Genomic DNA, 22,177 nt, shown 5'->3' with positions numbered 1-22,177 from the left:
TAACAATTTGTAACAAGAGGGTAAGCATTCCTGAGGCAAACTCAACTACTTTGGAGTATGCAGCACCATCAATACGATTTATTCAGATGATCTCTTTCAGACATCTCAATTGCTTTTGGTGAAAGCAATTATTGTTCTTTAAACCAAGTTTTTCTACCCAGGACTCATCTTACCCTACGTGCATACAGCTCCTCTGGTGTTGTCTTCTGTAGACTTACAAGACGGTAAGTACGACTCACAACTCTGTCAATGTAAGAATAAAGTACAATTAAAAAAGAACATAATTCCCGATATCAGTGTTTCTCCCTTTCTGACATGATTTTACAGCACATCGAGGCACCAGGTAACCACAGGAACACTGTTTGTCTGAGTAGGGAAAACTATGGATAAGGCGCCTTCAGACCACTCCACCCAATGGTCTTAACATCCAAAAAGGAAACAACTAACAACCTTTGTCTTTGCCTTCTCCTTTTCCCCATCCTCCTTTTCCAGTCTGCCTCATTCACTAACAGCTAATTATTTTTTCTTCTGTTTCTCAAGATGCCATAATCTGATAATGATACATGCATTAAAATGTGATCGTTTATAAAGCCACTTACTTGGGGCGTTTTCTGGGCGGTTGAAATGTCTCACTCTCTGTTATAAAATACATGGCCTGGGGAAAGAGAAAATAAACATGATATTTTTTTCTACACAGGACTCAGGAAAGCACAAAGTAAAAAGCGTTTGACATAAGTTGGTGCAGGTTGAACACAAATAGTATTCTTAATTCTCAATAATTTCAGCAGTTGGCTGATAACGACATGACCATCAAAACTCAATGATACAGGAATGAAACTCAGCGAAAGCAAATACTCCTTGAATTGGTATTTGGGCCCGAGTTGCTTATACTCTTAGACCCAGATAACACTATTCAGATGGTTTACAGACACTGTGAATCACCAGAAAGAAACAACTACAGGTTTGGACACAATGTGGACTATCTCTTTCTCCTTTTTGGTCATTGCTTTCTTTGTTTCAAGAAAACTGGAAGGCACCAGGCGATTTTGAAAAAATCCTCAATTCAGGAAAAATCCTAAGAAATCCAATGCCTACTCTTCTTGGTTGGCCACTCACTCACTCCGTCAACCCAAGTTACTTAAAACGAGTGTGATGATACACACATCACACACGCGTCTCCAACCCTGCGTCTTCTTTCATCCTCTTCACCTTTGGTCGTTGCTTTCCCTAAAACTAGGAGATTGAGTTAAATCTCTCTTACCTGTTTCATTAGTTTAGTTGACCTCATGATGATGGTAGCATCTTCATCTTCATCATCTTCACTATCATCATCCTCATCACGTGATGTTTGACTCTTACTGTCATCATATTCAGTATCAGATGGCATCCTACGTCTCTTCAGTGCAGAAGTCTTACTCTCACACTACGGAGGACAATCAGTCGTTAATCAGATGGAGTCAAACTTCACAGAGGGGCCTCCAGGCACTCATTTTCCAATTGATATAGTCCTTGTAAAAGTGGGGGGGAACTCTCTAACTTCACGTAAATATTGTGTAAATATTTTGGAAAATATTTAGATGGTTGCATAACAAATCTCCTGTGCCAAAGTTCCAGCATACCATGTCAAATTATCAGGTTCTGCGAATCACAGTGAGTGCCTCTTACATTTTCTCACATAACATTACCAAAGTCCAAATTATGAAAACATTTATTGTTTTTCCTTTTACAAGTCAGACTTTCAATGTGGCAATGATATTTCCAAAGAAAAATGATTACTGAAGAATCCTCAACAAGCTTTTAAAATACCATGGGTCAGGACTTAAATATTTTTAGAATACAATCGGCAGGGTTTCAAAAAAATTTACTTTTTCCTTGAGGTTATTACTTACTGAAACTTAATAAGATACAAATTTGGAGGCAGCTCTTGTTGAACTCAATGACTTGACTTACCTCAATGGATAGAAATCCTTTATCCGATGCTTGGTTAACTCTAGGTGCTGGTTCAAACCATTCACAAGAATCACCCAAGAGGTTTGTTAGGTGTCTTGTAGAAGCCACGGAAACAGCTCCGGAATATCTTGCCAATATCAGGGCCTGTAGTACGTGTAAATAAGGCGTTTATGGTTTAATTGACAGGGCCGGTGTAAGGCAATATCCTAATTACGGCTATGACTGTATTGTATGCCTTCAAGTATAGGATATCCTTAGCAACATCTTGAGCACCTTTAAATGTGGAATTGTACCTGCTCATATCCTGATTTTTCAAGGAAATTCAATAACTTTCTGGCATTTTCAAACTATTTTGGACTCTGATCAGAAGGATTTGTCTTTTTCTATATTTTTCTATTCGGTACACCTATACCAACAAAGTCATAAGGGTTTTGTGTTATACACCGGCAGAGACTACAGGATCATAAGGGTTTTGTGTTATACACCGGCAGAGACTACAGGATCATAAGGGTTTTGTGTTATACACCGGCAGAGACTACAGGATCATAAGGGTTTTGTGTTATACACCGGCAGAGACTACAGGATCATAAGGGTTTTGTGTTATACACCGGCAGAGACTACAGGATCATAAGGGTTTTGTGTTATACACCGGCAGAGACTACAGGATCATAAGGGTTTTGTGTTATACACCGGCAGAGACTACAGGATAAGGGTTTTGTGTTATACACCGGCAGAGACTACAGGATCATAAGGGTTTTGTGTTATACACCGGCAGAGACTACAGGATTTAAAAAGGGAGAGATATGTGGAAAATGCCCTTCAGCACTTCACATTATAATTTACCTTTTCTGACCAGAAGTTGATATCAATCAGTGAATGAGGAGCTGGTTGACCTGACAATTAAAGAAACAAATAAATGATTAAGCTTCAGGTACTCCACATGCTTTAGAACTACCAACATTAAAATGTTCCCTTTTTTTTTATTGCTATAACTTTTGCTGCTAGCCTTGGTGTTTGAATAAACGTTGGTCCTTTCTTGAATCTCGACATGGGCTCCGGCTCCGGCTCCAGGCTCCACTGCGTGCAAAATACAACTAGATAAAAAAATGTACAGGCCTGAGATTGGTTCATACTCGCTGCGGTTCCACTGAGGAAGCAGCAGCCAGTGCCCACACCAGAGACGGAGTCTAATCTGAGGTTTGAGAAAGGCCCCTGGATAATACTTAATTCCCACAAGATATGGCGTCTATAAACTTGCCTTCTGCTGGCTTCTTCTTGGAGGGAATAAGAATGTTGGGATTCTTCTCATCATATCCAGGCTGAAAAATAACAACAGTGTTTAGAAAAACTACAAAGAATAAAAGCTTAGTTGAAGCAAGAGTTGAGGCTTTGCATAAGAGTAATAAATGAGGGAACAATTCATTAGTTGATGATGTATTTCAACACAGGGTGATGTTGTACCTGCTTTTCTAGAGTCCACATGCTGCTATTCTTCAAAGATGGAACGTCCCAAAGAGCAACAAGACCTGACTGGTGGACGGTAACTAACTGGTTCCCCTCTGGTGATAGACACATCTTGTAGATGCCATCCTACACATGAACAAGAAAGCTATGATCATCATATTGAAAACAAATTGTTGATGCACCATCTAGGCTTCCCTGCTGCTCACCATCTCTCTGCCAACACCCAGCCCCCACCCCCCCCCCCCCACCCCCAACAACAACAGCAACAAAAACATCCTACCCATTCAAACTTAAGTTGAGATGAATACATTTCTAGAATATGAAAAATGCACAATAACATGTAAAAACATCAACAGTAGCTGTGTGTTTGTTTGCGAACGAAACACAGAGCTGTTCCTTTTAAAACTCCGCCTTTAAGGTGACATCATGTGACATTTGGTGACGTCATTATAGAAGGACCTCAAGTTTTGGAAGTAACACATCCCGTTGTGTGCAATATACAATGAATCATTAAGCAGTACCAAATGTAGCGACATGTACAGTACATGGTAAGAGATATGGGGTATGGAGTGCAGTAGACTAAAGTCACCAAAGGTAAGGAAGAGGGTTTAAGGAAAGGGTCAATGTTGTTGTCTGTTTTACAATGAACAATGAAGTACAATGAAAACTGACCTGTTTGTTGGATCTATTAAAGAGTGACATCGAGGTCACTTTTCTAAGAAGCCGACGAGAACTGCAAGACTGTTAAACAAAAGGGACACAGAATTGAACAAGTTAGTCAAACAAAATTAAGAATTGGGCACAATTTCAAAGAGCTTCTTAAGCACAACAAATAATAATAAATAATAATAATAAGACTTGTTATGCGCACATATCCAACCTGCTGGGTGTTCAAATAGTTAAGCATGCAACAAGTAGTTTAAACTCCCCAAAAGTTCCTGGCCAAAATACCATTCAATATGTACCATTTGTACCATTTGTTTCATGCTCATACATGTATGTTGCTTAGCAGAGTTGTAAGGGTGATCAAAGAATTTAATGTTTGGCAAAAACTGTAGTTTTAATTAGTGCGTGGACATGGGGCATGGAGGCAACTGCCTCTGTTGCTTTGGTGAAGCACAATCAAGCTCGCATAATCAAGCTTGCACCTTTTTCTTGTATGTTTTATGATTATTTATTGTGATATTCGGAAATAAAACAAACAAACAAACAAACAATTCCTAAAACTAACCTTAGTAAGTTCCCCTGAATAGTCAGTCACCATCTTGTAGTATGGTGCATCATCTAGCCTTCTCCAGGCAGTGATGCCATACTAATTCCTAAAACTAACCTTAGTAAGTTCCCCTGAATAGTCAGTCGCCATCTTGTAGTATGGTGCATCATCTAGCCTTCTCCAGGCAGTGATGCCATACTAATTCCTAAAACTTACCTTAGTAGGTTCCCCTGAATAGTCAGTCACCATCTTGTAGTATGGTGCATCATCTAGCCTTCTCCAGGCAGTGATGCCATACTGTGCTGCCATGTTATTAGCATCTTGACCTTCTTCTTGTGAGCAGCAACCAATCAGGAGTAAGGATCGAACAGGCAGGTATACAGCGCTGCTTATTCCCAATGGATGCTCATTACTAAACTGGAAGCTATGATTGGGGATGAATCCATCGGCCAGGCTGAAGAATAAAAGCAGGCGAAGATTTATTGTTTATTTAAAGGTAAAATGTTGGCTTTTTTATTCCTGAGGCTACTCTCTACCTGTACAAGACAACTATACGTCCCATCATGGAGTACTGTTGCCATATTTGGGCTGAAGCTTCTGCCTGCCTTTTATCTTTACTGGATCGAGTGCAGAAGCGTATTATAAACCTGGTTGGAGAAGACTTAGGAACTACACTGCAACCCCTTTCTCACCGAAGGTCTGTAGCCAGCCTTTGCCTGTTTTACAGATATTTCCATGGTAAATGTTCCACCAGTCTATCCAACCTTGTTCCTCCTATCAGGGTGTTTGAGCGTGAGACCAGGCTTTCTGCTTGTTCTCATCCTTATACTGTGGCTGTGCCGAGATCTAGAACAAAGAGCTACTCCAGTAGCTTTTTCCCTCGTACTGCATCTCTTTGGAACTCACTCCTTGCCTGGTGCATGTTTCCCTTCATCCTATGATCTTCCATCTTTTAAGAGGAATGTCAATTCCTAACTTCAGCTCCACTGAGTTTCTGCATGTATATGTTTTCTTTGTTGTAGCCCACTTGGTTAAGGTTAACCTAGAGTGGCTTTTAGCCTTGTTTTGGGCGACTTGCATAAAAAAATATATTAAAAAATGGGAGTTAGGGAAGGACCCTCATTCAAAACATTACAATTAAGTTTTTGTTAAAGCAACAGTGTAACTTTACCTTACTAAATAGCTGTGAAGACTCCCATGGTACGTTATGACTATCAGTTCAGCACACCTGTGTACAAGAGAAAAATGAAGACAGGGTCTAGTTTGAAACTAGAATCCAGATCTTAAGAGATACACCAAAATGATGCCTTGGTAATGGCGGTTACTTTACCATTGCGATGTCTGTTTGTACTCGGTGAAGATAAGTGAAGCTACAGCACAACTCAGATCTAAAGGACTTCCTGGAATCTGCTGTTTAGAAGATGTCTGCAACAAAATACAGAAAGGTTGATTGAATGGAGTGGAAATATTAGCAAATAATTATCACTTGGAACATTATATTAGCATTCACTCAGTTTCAGTAATAATGTGTCAAATGTTCACTGCGATAGGGACACCATTCAAAAACTAATTAAATAATAAGGCAGTGTTGCAATTTTTGGAAGGATTTGGAGGGACAATGACTGGCCAGCTGAAGGCAGGTCCAAAAATATTTTGCAGAGAAAAAAACCATGTCTTTCAACATGAAGTGGTTAACCCCAAAGATTGAGGCGTTGGAGAGGTGAATTCTAATAGTCTTACCTTCTTGATAGTGAAGAGAACACTTCCCAACAGATCTAAAACACGTACATTACCGCTACTGTCTGAACAGGCTAGCATAGTACAGTCTGGACTCCAGGCTAGCTTTCTCCATTGAGGATATGGATCCTTAGGTACTGAAGTCAATGCAAAAGCAGGAGAAACATTAAGTGGTGGGGATTCAATCTGGTGAGGTTTAGAGAAGCACCATATCTACATGAAAACAATCTGTTAATGAGTTGTGGTGCAGTTCTGATCATCTTCTGATCGTCTTCTTTCTCCTATCAAAATGTTGAGTTGTTGTCAACGATGGTTCTTTTTAGAACCACCAAAACTCACAGGAATTATTTTCATGTCTGTTGTTTTACCGCAAACCTTGATAAACCTGAATAAAGTCTGTGGGTTGAACAACGGAAAATTTACTAGAGCAAGATTAGAACGTGTACCCCGGTCGGATTGACAAAATAGGGAGACTAACAACATGTTTAGAAAGATGACTCAGTCTCAGTTGGTAAAGTGCCAACAGGTTAATTCAGAGGTGGCTGGTTCAAATCCATTTGGATAAATTTGTCTTTGTTCGTCTCAAAATGCATTAATAGTTTACCCATTCATTTTCCCTTGTGGTTTATAACAATATTAGACAGTAAGACAAGGTTGAAAAGCCATTAGCTGAATGGTTGATATTTACAGGAACTTAACATGGCAGAATTAAGTGTTGATTTACTTACTTGTGCATTTGCCAAGACATGTTGCATAATCATCTCTGAATGATCGGACCTCGATATAACTGTCCTGAAGAACAGCCAGAAGTTTGTCATTGCTGCAAAAGAGGATTATTCATGAAGCAATATATCCAGAACTTACAATTTGACAACTTTATTCCCAGTGGTGCTAGAATTCTTTTCCCCTTGAAGTGTACCTTTGAAATTTCCAAATATACTGGGTTATAATCAGTCCTGTTGACATATTTGTGATATGTATATGATTAATTTGAAGTGGATATTATCGAGCAGGCAAATATTGTGAGTCAATCGCAATTAATAAACTGAGCCCCAAGCTTTGATGAACGAGCCTCATTTATAAGTCTCTGTTACACCATTGAGATTAATAACAGCTTACCTTGTGGTTGCTAACTGCCAATTACTCTGAGCATTTACTAACTTGATGAGAGGAGCTGGAAGTGAACATGGAGTAGATGTCCTGAAGGAAATATAAAATATGTTGAAAATAAACAAACCATTTTTGTATATTTTATGTTACAATGTACAATACTACACTGTAAGATTGTACATGTAAATAAAGTGTTTTTAGGGGGCTTGCCAGTTTTGCCATGCTAGACAAATTGACTGCTTGCACCATTGTCACCATTTGCTACTGTCTGCCAGTGTCATGCTTATTATTGAGTTAAAAATTAATCTGATTCGTTGAACAGGATAAATAAAGTTGAACAGATTTATGTACAAGTTAAAGTAGCTCACCTCAGTGGCATCCCAGTACTACGAAGAAAAGTCCATAGTGATCCTGAACACAAACAAATTAACTCATAATGTCAAAAGAGATTTTCCATTTACACATGTGCCTCAAACAATTTTCACAATTTTAAAGTTCTTATTTCTAACATGCAAGTCTATAAATGAGTAAAATCTGCAGAGAAGTAACTCAATGTAAAAGTGTAGTCCTTGAAATTATGACAGCCATTGACAGGGCCTGAGGTTCTTTTCTGTTTCCTTCTTCTTTCTGAGCAGAATTACTTCATATTGTTTACACTTTCATTGTAATTTCACATTTACATGGTACATAAAGATGGTTAAGGTAGTTTCATGCAACCTGCAAATTTTGACTGAATTGCCCCATTGATTAGAAATCTGAAATTATGTCAACAAATTTGAATATCCAACAATTGAGTTTTGGATTTCTGTGGTGTCCATGTGTAAATGTTACAGCTAGAGATGTGATTGTACCCGTGTTCACCTCGCTTAACGAGGATGAATTTGACATTCTTGATGACATTTTTGTTGCTGTTTTATTTTTCTCAACAAGTACACCTAGACACTGTATACAGCTGAAACTTCCTCAGGTGGCTTTACGTGTAAATGTATTTTTGTTGACAATTTTGCCTGTGAATCAGCATTGAAAACAAAAAATAGTAATCTATGACCCTGCCTTTAATTTTCCAAGTCTGCCAGTCACTGGCAGTCAACAATCTAACTTTCCATTGATTAAACCTGTTTTTAATACTTACTGTTAGCAACAGATGATAGCTTTCCAACGATAGAACCTTTAGGCTTCTCAGCGATGACCTTTGTCTGTCATTTTGACATTAAAATAAAAAATGCAGAATCCGTGGGTTATTACCATTAAATTTTATTTGTTAAATTTTACTGAGGAACTTATAATTGTATTACTATACAGTTTGTCGATGCCACTCCTCAAAAATGTTTGCAACTGACATTACAAGTACTGCAAATTGCTATCTTTTTCTCTCTCTCTCTCTAGAATCTTTGTTAAATTGTGTTGTTAATTCTATTTCTACCTCCATGCCTTTAAAAACAAAATAGAAAATTGCCGCTTTTTATTAATACATGTACATGTATGTAGACTAGGCCTACTGTAGCCCCACTTGTGTGGCCAGGGCTAGCTGAATTCAGCTAGCCTCGGCCAGACAAGTGGGGCTAGGCCTACTGCTGGAGCAGTCTCCTTGGCCTACCCTAAGATTTGGGGTATAGTGTATTATTTACACCCGTCGTTCAGCATGGTTTTGTCCTTGCTCCATGATTTAACCATGGAGCAATAAACTAGCCGTCAACTCCCACTTATTTAAGATTGGAAATCCCTGCACTGCATCGTGGTTAATTCTGCTATCATTTGAAGATAATAAGTAACTGAGCAACTACATAGGCACTAAACTCTCTGTGTGTAATCTGAACTAACTAAAACTTACTCAAGTCGAGACTATTTAATTTTTAAAGGAATTTCAAAAAAGGAAGAAATGCAATTTACTTTAGTCATGGATGGATTGGAGGAATAGTTAGTTGTACTTGTTGTAGTAGCCTTTATCACTTTTTATTTTACTTATTATTATAAGCAGTATTTTTTTATTTAACCACTTTTTCATTCGTTATGAAAAGAAATTAAACTATTAAATTAAGTTTACTCAAATGACATTTTGGTAACAACTTGTGGAAAAGTGGTGGCAGGGTACAAGGAACGCCGCCCCTCCCCCCCCCCCCCCCCCCCCCGACGGAGCCTGCCTGACACAGCCACAGTTGGCGTCATTATTGGCTCAGGCCCAGGGCTCAGAAAACATCGAATATTTACAACAACAAAATGCAACGCCCTAAATAGAGTGGGCATTTTCTGTTCATAAAAAGCTTAGTTGTTTCTCACCAAAGTTTCAGGTTCTTGAGGCCATTCAGAGAGGACTAGAAGGTCGTACAAAATGTTATCGGCATCATCTACTGAATTTGCCTCCGTGGACGTCGCCATCTTGAATAAGTTGTTTGTTCGTCGCCCGTGAGCTCATTACTCAAGTCATGTGGAAAACAGAGGGCGGGACAAATGGGCCGGCGTCGAATAAACGGGGGTGAATGGGTATCAGCATGGGGGGGGGGGGGGGACACGTGTCTACCTCCATGGTATCAACAGTCGGGTTCAGAAAAACAAAAACACAAACACCATAATATTTTAACGAAAGCACTGCCAAATTTGCAGCTTTCTTCAAGGTTTACAACTACTTACTGATATTTCAATGGAAAATCACAACTACAAACTCAACATGACACAAGTGTTTTGTTTCTTTTCCTTTTTATTACTGAAATGTTTTATTTCCTTATGTGTTGTCTATTTTAACAACAAAAACATCAACTACAAAGCTGCTGTCGAATGTAGCCATGTTTCTGAATTAATTGACAAAAGTTTCATTCAGAAAAAGGTCATCATTGGTGGTACAGCAAATTGTTCACAAGGTTTTATTTGGGAACAAATTTCTTTGTAAAAGATCTCGGCTAAAACACAAAGCTTTTTGAGCACTTTCATATGCTAATAAGTTTAAAATAACCTTGAAAACAATTTAATTTATGTACAGAGGTATGATACACAGTGATATGGAGAAATCTGTCTGGGTTTGCCTTAAAGGCAGTGGACACTATTGGTAATTACTCAAAATAATTATCAGCATAAAACCGCACTTGGTAACCAGTAATAATGGGGAGAGGTTGATAGTATAAAACATTGTGAGAAACGGCTCCCTCTGAAGAGACAGAGTTTTCGAGAAAGAAGTAATTTTCCACGAATTTGATTTCGAGACCTCAAGTTTAGAATTTGAGATCTCGAAATCAAGCATCCGAAAGCACACAACTTCGTGTGACAAGGGTGTTTTTTTCTTTCATAGTTATCTCGCAACTCCGACAACCAATCAAGCTCAAATTTTCACAGGTTTGTTATTTTGTGCATATGTTGAGATACACCAAGTGAGAAGACTGCAGTCTTCTCAATTGGTGGACTGGTAGTTGACAATTACCAATAGTGTCCAGTGTCTTTAAACGCTCATTTCATTCTTCAGTCATATGTTGAATTGCAAAGGTTTCACTGGTCCTCCTCTCAAATAAGGTGTCATCAATGATAACAGAAATGAAATATATAGGATTTGAGGCATTGCATGGTGAGGTATCAATGTATATTTGGTTTGCGGTAACACCATGTGTGTATCTACTTGCTGGAAACGAAATATCTCTGACAAAGTATTTGGCAAATTCACACTTCAACTGATGCCAGGTTTAACCCGTCTGATCATTTTTGTTAATGCATTACTTTTTGAAGAGAACACTGTGGCTGTAGACCTCAGTTCTTAACTTTAGATCTTGGTATGTGTTCATAAAAGCTGTATTGACCCCTAGGGTCGAAACATCAGGCCATTAACTATTTTTTGCATTTATACCCTCGGTCCATTTGGTTGGTAAGTTGTTTGCAACAGCTAATTTTATTTTCCTGACCCCTTGTTAACACGGAATACACCTTCACAAAATGGGGGTCTACCATTTGCACCATCTTGGAATCAATTCCTTTGTGAATATTTTGACTCCTAAAAAATGGTGGACAGGATAGGTGCATGTAGTGCCAACAGATCGTACAAGGGGTCGATAAGCAAATTTGTATGCTTAATTTTAGCATGAAGTTATCACAATAAATCAAGCATTCTTTGTTAATGGAAAGCAGTAGTTATAAAAAGGGCCACTCCATGAACCAGAAAACATCATCTTCACAGGCATATAGGCCTCTGATACTGAAATCAACAGACCCATAACAGCTGTGAGCTGTATAGTGATTTTCCCCCTCAAATATTCAGTCATTGTGATGATCAGCTCGGTGATGATGTCTCTTAATTCCAAGGCATCATATTCCACTCTGAAGTCTCTACAATATAAAAGTTCAAGAGTCTTAAGCATCAACTGTTTGTTTCTTCCTCTGCTTCATCAGCTTCTTCTTGCGCTTTCTCCTCAGCCTTGGCTCTCGCTCGTCTTGCTAGCACTGTACTCATCGGATGGAGAGGAAGGAAGCCGGATAATCCTGAAGTTAACAAATAATAATAAAAATCCATTAACTCAGAATTTAAAAAAACTTGTTTTCATGTGAGAATATATAGCTGTTGCAAACTAAACCCAACCCAAATGACCTACAAAATGCAGAAAATTGGTCATGGTCTCACATTTTGACACTAACAAACAGAGTTCTAATAACAGTGTTTTTACTGCAACTGAGCAATATGAGGGGGTAAATGAGAAGGAGAGGAGCTTGGTTACCAAAACATATCACAAAACATACCCAGTAACATAGCAACTGGTCTGGTTGGCTTTGCTCCTGTTGCTAACCAATGTTTGATCCTTCCAAAGTCAAAACTAACAAGTTTCTCGTTGTGGTTATTTGGCATTGGGTCATACGTTCCAAGCTGCTCTAGAACTGCTGGGCTGTCACGGCCACGTCTGTTGTGTATGGCAACAAGATGATAGAATGGTCGGTTCGTACAGCCATGGCGTGCAAGCCTGATCATAACTCTTAGTTTAGCTGGCATCTTGATGATGTAGTTACAATTCCTGCAAATTAAGAACAAGTTATGGGTTGCGTTATTAAATGAACGTTTACAATACTGTTTCAAATTTAAGCAACAAATTTGGAAACAAGAAGAAATGTCTAATCAGTCACATTATAAAAGTGCCGATATTCATTAAATCTGTTTATGTTAAATCTGCACAAGAAGTTATGATTCATGCAAGATCTGTTCAAAATAATTATTTAAATAAACAATGCACCATGGCGCTGGCACAGGGGGGCAGAATCAACATAATATTAGTATTACTGAACGGGTCTATTTAAACGAGCATTTTGAAAGATTAAATCATGAAACTATTAAAGCAGTACCAATTATTGTTAAATATTACAATTTGTAATTTTGCACTCATTCACACTAACTAAGGCTATAATAAAGTAAAACAGGTGGAAAGTTTAATAAAGGCAAAGCATTTTATAAACTTTTATTAATGACAATGTGTAATTATTCATTATTCCATTAAGTTTTTATTTAAGGTTTTAGATTGAGCCTCAATTTTGGAGAATCTGTGATTCATATAATGTTTACTAATACTAATGTGTAATTAAAATGTGCTATTTTAATTTATGTTGATTATAAATATTAACTTATTTTTAGGCCATTTTATTTAAACCTTTTTTTTTTTTTTTCAATTGAGGAACGGTATGATGGTTGGTCCCGATGAAAATAAAATCCAGGTGTTACTCTACAGAACAGTTATCTCAGTGTTATGTTTATCTATTAGAACCAAGGCAACATTTTCAAAACAAGGTAAAACATTGAATAAATGCAAAAAATACCCACCTTCCTTAACAAAACTGTCTTCTGCAACTTTGGAGGAAGAACATCAACGTTGGTTGTTTTTGCACACAGCGCGCATGAAGATTGAGCAGTAGTGATTATGATCTCGGTACTAGACCAGTTGAAACCTGCCGACTTCAATACCATTTAATCTGGTGCCCTGCAAAACGACACATGCTCGGCACCCACAAACTCGGCACCATTCACATTTCTTCTGCTTACGCATAATCTATGCTTGTGTCGAGTTAGCTCAGTGCCGACTTAACTTGTGACGAGTGTGTGTATAATTTACCAGGTGTCGAGTTCGTGGGAGCCGAGTTGTGCTGTTCGCATACGACGTGAGATGAGCTGAGGTCATCATTTTTCTGCAGGCGACGTGTGTACTAATAAATATTGATTAAATTAACCCAAACGTAAAGTCAGTTTATTTTAACATAACAACACGTCATCAGTCATTAAGAAAAAGTGTCACTAGTTTGTCATCATACATTCCAGAGCTCGATTGTTCCTAGAGTTTGAAGAAATCAACCAAGGCAAAAGATTGATTGAACTTCAATCAAAGATGGTGTGTTTACCGTGTATCGTGATCCCGCTGTTGTTGTGGGTTTTCCACCGGTTTCTACAGCCGTACCTCTTGCCACTGATGCCCGCAAGAATACAGAAATGGTTTAGTGTAAAAGCCGAGAAAATGGAGCATTATGGTGGACCACCACCGGAGAACACATCTGAGAGTGAAAAGGTCTGTTCTCTGACATTAATGTACATCTCCTTTATAATATAAATGGCCCATTTTGTAAGTTTATTATTACATGTTGTGCGGTTTTTAATTTATGTTTACCATCTATAATATAATGATCTATTCTTGAATTGGAGCCGATAAAAATGAATTACTATGACTATAGTATATGACTATCAGATCATACTTCTAGAAACTATATATAAGACTCCTCACAGGGGAGCCTTATAGTTTCTAGAAGTAATCAGATCAAATGTTTTAGTTGCACCTGGAAATTAGCACTAATATCCCAGAAATAGAAACATTGTGCATGTTATAAATCTGAAATAATTGTTTTGTTAATTAGATAAAAGTTCATTAAAATGAGAATTTGTTTACTTTTAGAATTTCCTATTTCACCTTCGCTTGCACTTTATTAAAAAATCAACCTAATTTGCATATAGTTTGTACATTATCTTTAACATCAGTGTACCAGCAATAATCCGCTTTCAACCTCCATGGTTTAATTGAAACTACTAATTGGTGGCACTTGAATAAATGCCAGCATAAATTTGTAAACTAGATAATTGATACTGACTGCTGACTAGCATGGTGTTTCAATTCATAATTTAGGCCTACTGTCCTCGCTTCAGTTGCAATCACATAACCCTCCTCCCGATGGCGGGAGGAGGGTTACGTTATCTCAACTATACACGCTTATGATCAAATTTACTTGTTTGATACGGTACAAAATACAATTGTTCTTATTATACTATCCTTTATGAATTTTTAACAATCGAAGGAACCAGTTTGAAGTGTGACATTTTTGAAATCTGAACTTCTTAAATGAAGTCACTCTTTAAACTAATATATTCTCCATAATAGACAATGTTTTTCCTTATTCATCTTTTCTCTCTTAATTTCAGTCCAGTAACATGTATCGCTAATAACAGATTTCTGTTTCCATTTGAGGTCAGATGAATTGAGTTCTAATCATGTTGTTTGTGTTTTGTTCTTCAGACACCCAGCTGTCCAATGACCACAGGGGGCCAAACAGCAACAACAGAAATCAAAGCAGGCGAAGATAAGAAAACGGATTGATGGATTGATTTTTGCAAACTTTTTAACATTAACTTTATTAAGAACTTTGAATGGACCACCATCTTGGCTTAACATCCTGACTTGTTACCAAGGTGTCTAGTTAAGTACTGTCATCCACTACCTCTCTCCTCCACCTGCCAATTCAGGAATGGGCTATGGCTATTGGCTATGGCTATTTGCTGCAAAGACAACAGTGATGAATAGGCCATTTCAGCGATCCTGCCTCAGCCACAGTCGAAGCCATCTATTCAGTCACAGTATCCTTGCACATGACGTCACGCCACCTTCAGCTTCTTAAACATTCACATTGAGGCTTACCAGTGTGCAATTTTTCGAAAAAATATGCATCGTAATTTTGTATGGTTATTTTTCCCTGATAAAGAAAATTAAAACTGTTATGAGACTCATTACAAATGTACTTCACCATTGTAATATTAAACAAGGAAATTAACAATGCATGGTGCCATTTGAAATTATAACCAATGTTTAAAAAACTTGACTTCTTTTTAAAAGTGAGGTTGGTTGTGTCAACTTTCTCTAATTTGTCAACTACAAATTGGTGCATTTCTGAAAATGTTCCTCAATACCTGTGTGTAGATAGCGATGTGGGTCTACTCTGCTTGATTAAAAGTAAAAGGGCTTTGTTGTCAAGATCAAATAATGGCCTGTGGCTATACATTGACTTAATATACTGTCACTCAGGTACTGCATGGGTGTGCACTCACTGAATATTAAATCTATGGAGAGCGTCCACACATGCAGGAACTTGTCGAGACTTCATAGTTCCATGTACAACCACAGGCCAGAGGGGGCAGCGCCCTCATTGTTGCATTAGAGAAAGTAAACAATACATGGAATAATAACGTGTTTGTCAATACAACAATACAGCACAGATTCTTTAAGGCATCACTCTGTCCTTTAGTATGTAGGATGTATTTTATAGGCAGTCAATATTAAACTTACAAAAATTGGAGTGTGGGGAGGGAAGGGGCAACATTCTTTATCATTGGTTTTTCTCATTGGCCCCATAAAGATTGGTTAAAACTCGCCATTTTAAATTAAGGTGTGGCACCCAGTGCATCCATCTAACAAAACTTTCAAGAAGTGGCAAGCTGAATCCTGGGTGTACTTGGATGACTGGATGTAGCAGTACCATTACAGTATTTGATTGTACAGGTAACGTGGTATTTGTCGGCCTCTTGCAGGCACAGAACACACCTCCTAAAAAAGGCTCATCCACCAATTCCACCATTTTGGGGGTCAAGTCCTTTGTGTACATTTTGACTCCCAAAATAAAGACAGGTCAGGCGCCTGGAATTAAAATATCGAGCAGGGTCAATAAAAGAAACTAACTGGAACATTGGTGACACGATTTCAGTATTGTTATGATTTCTTAACGGACAATATGGAAAAGCAGAGTGTGACATTGTGAAATGATGTTTCTACCCAAATTACTAACAGAATTTTCGACTTTTAAGTAGATTCAAACAAATGTATATCTTCAATCGAGTTGACATGTTTATAAAGTTAATTCACACAATATGTACACATATTTTTAAAGATACAATTTTATTGTATGAATTATCAAAAATATTATTTAAAAAAACATGCTTTGAAAAATACATTTCAATTATGTATTCACCAAGTGTATAATTATTATGTCTACGAGTCATATACATGTAAGCAGTAACTAAATAATATTTTCATTGACATATCATAACATAAACAGGCAATTTCCACTATGACAGGACAAGTCCAGCAGTCTAACATTTTTGTGTTACAATGTTGTCTGATAATATTTTTTTTTTATTGAAGAACACTTATACTACCGTAAGTGAGATAAATGCTCTCTTTTTAAATTCTAACAGTTTGTTATTTTCTCATTTTAAATCTTATATTATACGCGAACTGTCAGTTCAATTTGAGCAACAAGACCAGGGCCCAATTTCATGGCTCTGCTTACCGTAAGCACAGAATCTGCGCTTGCGGAAGCACGGAATTCTGTGCTTACAGCAAGCGTATTTCACGGGTTAGCGGCGAATTTTGGCTTCTGCGCATGGGTACTTCACGTTACTAGGCATTCTACGCTTACAAGGCTAGCGCAGAAATTTGGCGCTTGCACATAAGCGGGGAATCGCGATCGTAAGCGCAGAATTCGGCGGTAAGCAGAGCCATGAAATTGGGCCCAGTGGTCTTGTGGGTTTCCGCAAATTCGAACCCAATGTCTTTGGGATGCTCATTAGAAATTATAATTTTCCTCACTGATGAAAAAAGAGCTTCATAGTCACACAAGAACAAAGTATAGCACCTGTATGTGTTATTATTTATGCAAAATAAACAAATTCAATAAAATAAATCTTATCTGAATGTGATTTTGTTTGTTTTGTCTTCTTATTTATTTGTCAAACAAATTACCTTAAACAAAAATGCTAACCTACATTTGATATAAAATATTTTATTTTACATTATATTTTTGTAAACAATACAAAAAACGGAACATGTAACAGCATTTTAGTAGTTTTAAATTATGAGGTAAAACTGTGTACATTGCGAGTGAATAGCCTCACATTGTTGTAATCTTGACACGTTTGTCTGGTTTCATATCACCATCACTGCAGCATGACTATCATTTACAAAGGAGATCAATTGAATTGAATTGAATTGAAGTAAAAGCCTCACTTATGCCACATGTTCGTATGATTAGTTGAAACGTGACCAAGTTATCATTTGCATAATGATGACATGGCCATGATATTAAGACCCCCCCCCCAAAGCATGGTTTTTTATTGGGTCATGAAAAGGATTACATAACAATGGTTTATTGTTAATCGGACAATGCATTAAATCATTCTAATTAATTGTTGTGCGGATGCAACAAGATTGTGACTTATTTTTGGGGAAAAGAAATTATTGTGCAATTTTCTCCATTATAAGCAACGGTGATGGCTAAGTTTTACAACAAGATGGAATATTTTGCAATACAGTCATTGAAATGGTTTGTACACACACAGTTCATTGCACTGTCAAGATAAATGCCTATTGTCATTGTTTGGTCTTTGCGGTATTAATTTGTTTTTTATCATGGGTCAAAGTTCTGAAATGGTGGTGTATCATCACTGCATTGTTTCGGTGTCTGTCCTTGCCTTTCTCTCTGCAGTGTTTGTTAATAAAACACTGCAGAGATAAGTCATAAAGAATGAAACAACCTGTGAACGAGACATCTGCTTTAGAATGGCAAAGGTCATGGGTTCCAATTGGAGGAGTGTGCCTGTGGATTAAGGGCAGCCTAGATGCCTCAATGCATGTTTTTAAAAAGTGGCTAACAAGAAGTCACAGCCACTAATTTGGACACAGACCTAGCTATGAAGATGTACCTTACAGACATATGTTTTCCAGTATACAGCATTAAATTATCCATTACATGTATAACAATGTGAGGAGCTGGTCTTCACTGTGTGGCTGAATGGTCCATGGCCGAGTTGGTCCATTAACAGTGCCCAGCTACCAACCATCCAAGTGATAGTATGGGGTTTTTCACTGGACTTAGGAAAGTACCGAGTATACATAGATGTAGATCATATAGGCATACACATCGATGTATGGGTAATATTTGTTATCCCAAATGCAAAATACAGTATTAGTAATACTAATACTAATAATACATAACATGTGTACATGTCAGCAAACTGAATACCTGCCACCTACTGTACATGTATTGAGATCTATTGCTAATTGCCACTGTTAATCGTAGGATCCAGAAACAATGTTCCCACAATTACTGAAAATCCTATCAATGTGGATAAGAGTTTAAGTAATCTATCTCCAGGTTGGCTCATCTCCATAGGAAGTACTTCAAAGAAAGTTATATACAAGAATGTCCCTGTAGCTAACCCTTGCAAGACACCACTGGTGATGCCGTGGGCAATACTGTTAAATCCTTCCGTCACTAAGACACCAATAACGATACCTATTGGTGCCATGACAGAAAAACAAATACTAGATTGAATTACTGTTGCCTTATGGAGGTTACTCTGAACAAAGTTAACTCCGAGACTAAGCGCTAGGATGGTTTTATGGATCACAATGGCAGCGAAGATTCCCAACAGCTGTGCGATATCACTCTGCAGACCTAGGGCCAGGCCTTCAAATAAGGAGTGTAGTGATAGGGCAAGGAGTAGAAGCAGTGATCGTAGGGAGGAGCTAGTGACCATATCATGGCTGTCAGTATGCTGGACTATTGTACTATCAGCAGGGTTAGAATCAATCATTCCATGACTGTGGCCGTGACTATGATGACCATGTCCCTCTGACTGAACACTACCAGTGTTACTAAGTTCTCGTTGCAAGGTTTCCTGGCTGCTAGGGTTGTTGTGTTGTTCAGTATTGACTTGATTATCAACAGCAGCACTGCTAGTGGCAGTGTGTTTTAAAAGTGGACTTCTTTCATCCTCAGGTTGCCCTTCTTCTTTGATTTGTTGAAGTGCCTTGTTATGCTTCTTCTCAAAGCTCTTCTCCTTGAAGTCATGAGCGATTTGTTCAATACAGAGAATCAAAAAAAGCCCCACGGCGGTAATGAACTCTGCAATAGGAAAGTTGGTTTTGATACCTAGTTTTGGGAACAAGTCAGTGAGTTTACTGCGAACATCTGGCAGTAGATCCAGCAAGCATGTTGCGAGGAACACCCCTCCACCAAAGCAGTTTAGAAAACGAAACACTCGTTCCATGAGGTGTTTACGTGCCAGGCCTGCTTGTCCCTGTCGTTTATTAAAAACATCGACAAATTTCAGGGGAAGCAAACTTGCTGTGAGGCATGTCACAAAAAGAGTTCCCAGCAAAATGAACTTGATGATCAGGATTTCCATGGCAAGAGATTAGATTTACACCTGGCAGGCTGGCACAATTAAAAAGCGGAATGAGACTCACAAATCCTTGCGAATAAGTTGGGCCAAGCAATTCTGAACAGAACAGCAGATAACATCAGCGCATGAAGTCAAGTTGTACGGTACATCAACCTGTCAAATGATAAAGTATTTTTATATATTTTATTTTCAAGTCCTAACAACATTGTGAGTAACTACACAACATAATCCAATATCAGAAAAACATGTGTATAATTCGCATGATCATGGTTGATTCCAATAGTTCCATAGTTATATTATTATTAACTTACATACAGTTTTCTTGCATCAAGAAGCAGTGACTGAAACCGTGAAGGAAGGATGAAACCAGTCCACCATGTCCACTGTTGCCAATTCAGTATCTTCTTTCAACTCTGAGACAATAGCACATTGACGGCATCGACAAACAATACTTCAGTGTTCACCTTGTCTAGTCTATAGTCTAGTGCCGGTGTCACGAGACCAGTTGTTTGCACAAGTGTACCTCCATAAACGTTTGCACACACCAAGCTTAGCACAGACATGAAGTTTTCGGTTTTGCACCTAGCAGCAATCAGTCATAAACTTTACACACACACTACAATACAAATACAAAACATTGTATAGTGGTAACGTGTGCATTTGTTTCTTGATATTTGTTCCCTTGACCATGCCGTGACCAAGCACTTTTGCACCACACAGTACGACCATGGTCTAGAGCAAGGAAGAGCGGCTATATACTCCTCTGCCTCTGGTGGTGGAGGGCCAGGATGTACTTGATAGGATAGATTATAGATAGCTCGTGGACTCCACGACCACGGTGTATGTAGGGCCTACGGGGGAGTTTTCTACCTCCATGGGTTTGCTTGCACACACGGTTACTTTGGCACTTGTGTCGGCTGCGTGCGTTGTTCGATCATGACGGAAGGAACCTCTTTCCAGGTTGAATAGCTTAAAATGTCAGAAAGAATTGATGTTATTATGTAACTATGCCCAGTTTCCTTTTTTTTCACACCACACACAATTGCTTCATGGATCACCAGTGACCGAGAAAACCATTGTTGAGCGCAAAGTAGAAACCCGCGCGAATTCGAAATATGCTCACGTATGTACGCTCGGAAGTAGCGCCGGTACCATAGAGTTATATATAACTCTATGGCCGGTACGTTTTAAACTTGCGCGGATAATACTTTTTAAACTTGCGCTTAACACAAACCTGTTTGACATTTGTCATGGTTCAAGGTCAACAAGCTTATCAGTATCCAGTAGTCAAGTGTTTTCAATAGGATAACAGGAAAATTGTTCACAGTCAAAAACTGCATGGTTTTTTTTTTCAAATCATCTATCCATTTTTTTTTCAATAACACTTACACTTTATGGTGTGTTGAAATTTTTAAAGTTTTGGTTCTACGTTGCGAGAGACAGTCCGCCATTAACAGTGCTTGCATGCACGACATTGGAGCAACGTCATATTATGTTTTCACACCTTTCATTGCTTGGTATTTTATTGAATAGGCCCTATTCAGAAGCTAGTATGGCGTGCAAATCAAATCAAAAATATTATTCAATTACTACTTAACAAATTTAACTACATTTTTGTCCTAATGCATTTAATGGCTACTATATTAGAATCCAGAGATATAAGGCATGAAAGTAAAACACCCCACGAGCTCCCTTGAAGCACACACACTTCGTAACAATTCGTTTTTCCCCCATTTCAGACCAGCAATGTTTGGTTTCAGGAGATAAGAAACCAATCTATGATATTTTCTCTTTAATGTAGACTAAATATTTATTACGCTTATCGGAATTTATTACAGTAAGCAGTGAAAGGCAGTGAACACTATTGGTAATTACTCAAAATAATTATCTGCATAAAACCTCACTTGGTAACGAGTAATGGGGAGAGGTTGATAGTATAAAACATTGTGAGAAACGGCTCCCTCTGAAGTGACTTAGTTTTCGAGAAAGAAGTAATTTTCCACGATTTTGATTTCGAGACCTCAAGTTTAGAATTTGAGGTCTCGAAATCAAGCATCTGAAAGCGCATAACTTCGTGTGACAAGGGTGTTTTTTTCTATCATAGTTATCTCGCAACTCCGACGACCAATCGAGCTCAAATTTTCACAGGTTTGTTATTTTATGCATATGTTGAGATACACCAAGTGAGAAGACAGGTCTTTCACAGTAACCAATAGTGTCCACTGTCTTTATCAAAAAAATAAATGTTTTTTTGT

General features: G+C 38.1%; 4 protein-coding genes across 5 annotated transcripts in view; 1 reads left to right on the top strand and 3 right to left on the bottom strand.

Annotated features, from left to right (window-relative positions):
• LOC139941715 (NBAS subunit of NRZ tethering complex-like) overlaps positions 1-9,868 on the bottom strand; it is a 42,580-nt gene extending 32,712 nt beyond the window's left edge. The window contains exons 1-17 of the mRNA XM_071938328.1: positions 9,752-9,868; positions 8,607-8,670; positions 7,843-7,885; positions 7,484-7,564; positions 7,093-7,184; positions 6,368-6,501; positions 5,958-6,052; positions 5,799-5,855; positions 4,844-5,081; positions 4,087-4,155; positions 3,412-3,540; positions 3,209-3,269; positions 2,794-2,843; positions 1,951-2,094; positions 1,262-1,423; positions 600-655; positions 174-243 (exon numbers count right to left, since the gene is read on the bottom strand). Coding sequence (XP_071794429.1) covers positions 174-243; positions 600-655; positions 1,262-1,423; positions 1,951-2,094; positions 2,794-2,843; positions 3,209-3,269; positions 3,412-3,540; positions 4,087-4,155; positions 4,844-5,081; positions 5,799-5,855; positions 5,958-6,052; positions 6,368-6,501; positions 7,093-7,184; positions 7,484-7,564; positions 7,843-7,885; positions 8,607-8,670; positions 9,752-9,850 — 1,644 coding nt within the window. The 5' untranslated portion in view covers positions 9,851-9,868. The remainder of the gene's footprint in view (positions 1-173; positions 244-599; positions 656-1,261; positions 1,424-1,950; positions 2,095-2,793; positions 2,844-3,208; positions 3,270-3,411; positions 3,541-4,086; positions 4,156-4,843; positions 5,082-5,798; positions 5,856-5,957; positions 6,053-6,367; positions 6,502-7,092; positions 7,185-7,483; positions 7,565-7,842; positions 7,886-8,606; positions 8,671-9,751) is intronic.
• A 293-nt stretch (positions 9,869-10,161) lies between these two features.
• On the bottom strand, positions 10,162-13,330 carry LOC139941574 (small ribosomal subunit protein bS16m-like). Its single transcript, XM_071938138.1, has 3 exons — positions 13,251-13,330; positions 12,185-12,453; positions 10,162-11,929 (listed from the first exon to the last, which is right to left on the bottom strand). Exons 2-3 carry the CDS (start codon positions 12,429-12,431, stop codon positions 11,808-11,810), a joined length of 369 nt encoding a protein of 122 aa, XP_071794239.1. The 5' UTR covers positions 12,432-12,453; positions 13,251-13,330; the 3' UTR covers positions 10,162-11,807.
• Positions 13,331-13,595: 265 nt separating this feature from the next.
• LOC139941808 (UPF0729 protein C18orf32 homolog) lies at positions 13,596-15,542 on the top strand. The gene is made up of 2 exons (XM_071938431.1): positions 13,596-13,986; positions 14,983-15,542. Exons 1-2 carry the CDS (start codon positions 13,810-13,812, stop codon positions 15,061-15,063), a joined length of 258 nt encoding a protein of 85 aa, XP_071794532.1. The 5' UTR covers positions 13,596-13,809; the 3' UTR covers positions 15,064-15,542.
• Positions 15,543-17,569: 2,027 nt separating this feature from the next.
• On the bottom strand, positions 17,570-20,981 carry LOC139941807 (zinc transporter ZIP1-like). Of its 2 annotated transcripts, none has more exons than XM_071938428.1 (2): positions 20,234-20,981; positions 17,570-20,075 (listed from the first exon to the last, which is right to left on the bottom strand). In XM_071938428.1, the coding sequence occupies exon 2, from the start codon at positions 19,923-19,925 to the stop codon at positions 18,792-18,794; it is 1,134 nt and encodes a 377-aa protein (XP_071794529.1). In that variant the 5' UTR covers positions 19,926-20,075; positions 20,234-20,981; the 3' UTR covers positions 17,570-18,791. The 2 variants fall into 2 exon arrangements, with proteins under 2 accessions (XP_071794529.1, XP_071794531.1); XM_071938430.1 differs by having other exon boundaries at positions 20,238-20,981.
• Between the last annotated feature and the right edge of the window lie 1,196 nt (positions 20,982-22,177).

Source organism: Asterias amurensis, chromosome 9, assembly GCF_032118995.1.
Source record: "Asterias amurensis chromosome 9, ASM3211899v1".
In the NCBI taxonomy this organism is placed as follows: domain Eukaryota; kingdom Metazoa; phylum Echinodermata; class Asteroidea; order Forcipulatida; family Asteriidae; genus Asterias; species Asterias amurensis.
This window is presented reverse-complemented; position numbering and strand designations above follow the sequence as displayed.

Coding starts and splice junctions, on each gene's coding strand:
- LOC139941574 (XM_071938138.1), bottom strand. CDS start 12,431: ATGCCAGCTAAACTAAGAGTTATGATCAGGCTTGCACGCCATGGCTGT. Junction 11,930..12,184: donor ACCAGTTGCTATGTTACTGG/GTATGTTTTGTG, acceptor TGTTAACTTCAG/GATTATCCGGCTTCCTTCCT.
- LOC139941808 (XM_071938431.1), top strand. CDS start 13,810: ATGGTGTGTTTACCGTGTATCGTGATCCCGCTGTTGTTGTGGGTTTTC. Junction 13,987..14,982: donor ACACATCTGAGAGTGAAAAG/GTCTGTTCTCTG, acceptor TTTGTTCTTCAG/ACACCCAGCTGTCCAATGAC.
- LOC139941807 (XM_071938428.1), bottom strand. CDS start 19,925: ATGGAAATCCTGATCATCAAGTTCATTTTGCTGGGAACTCTTTTTGTG.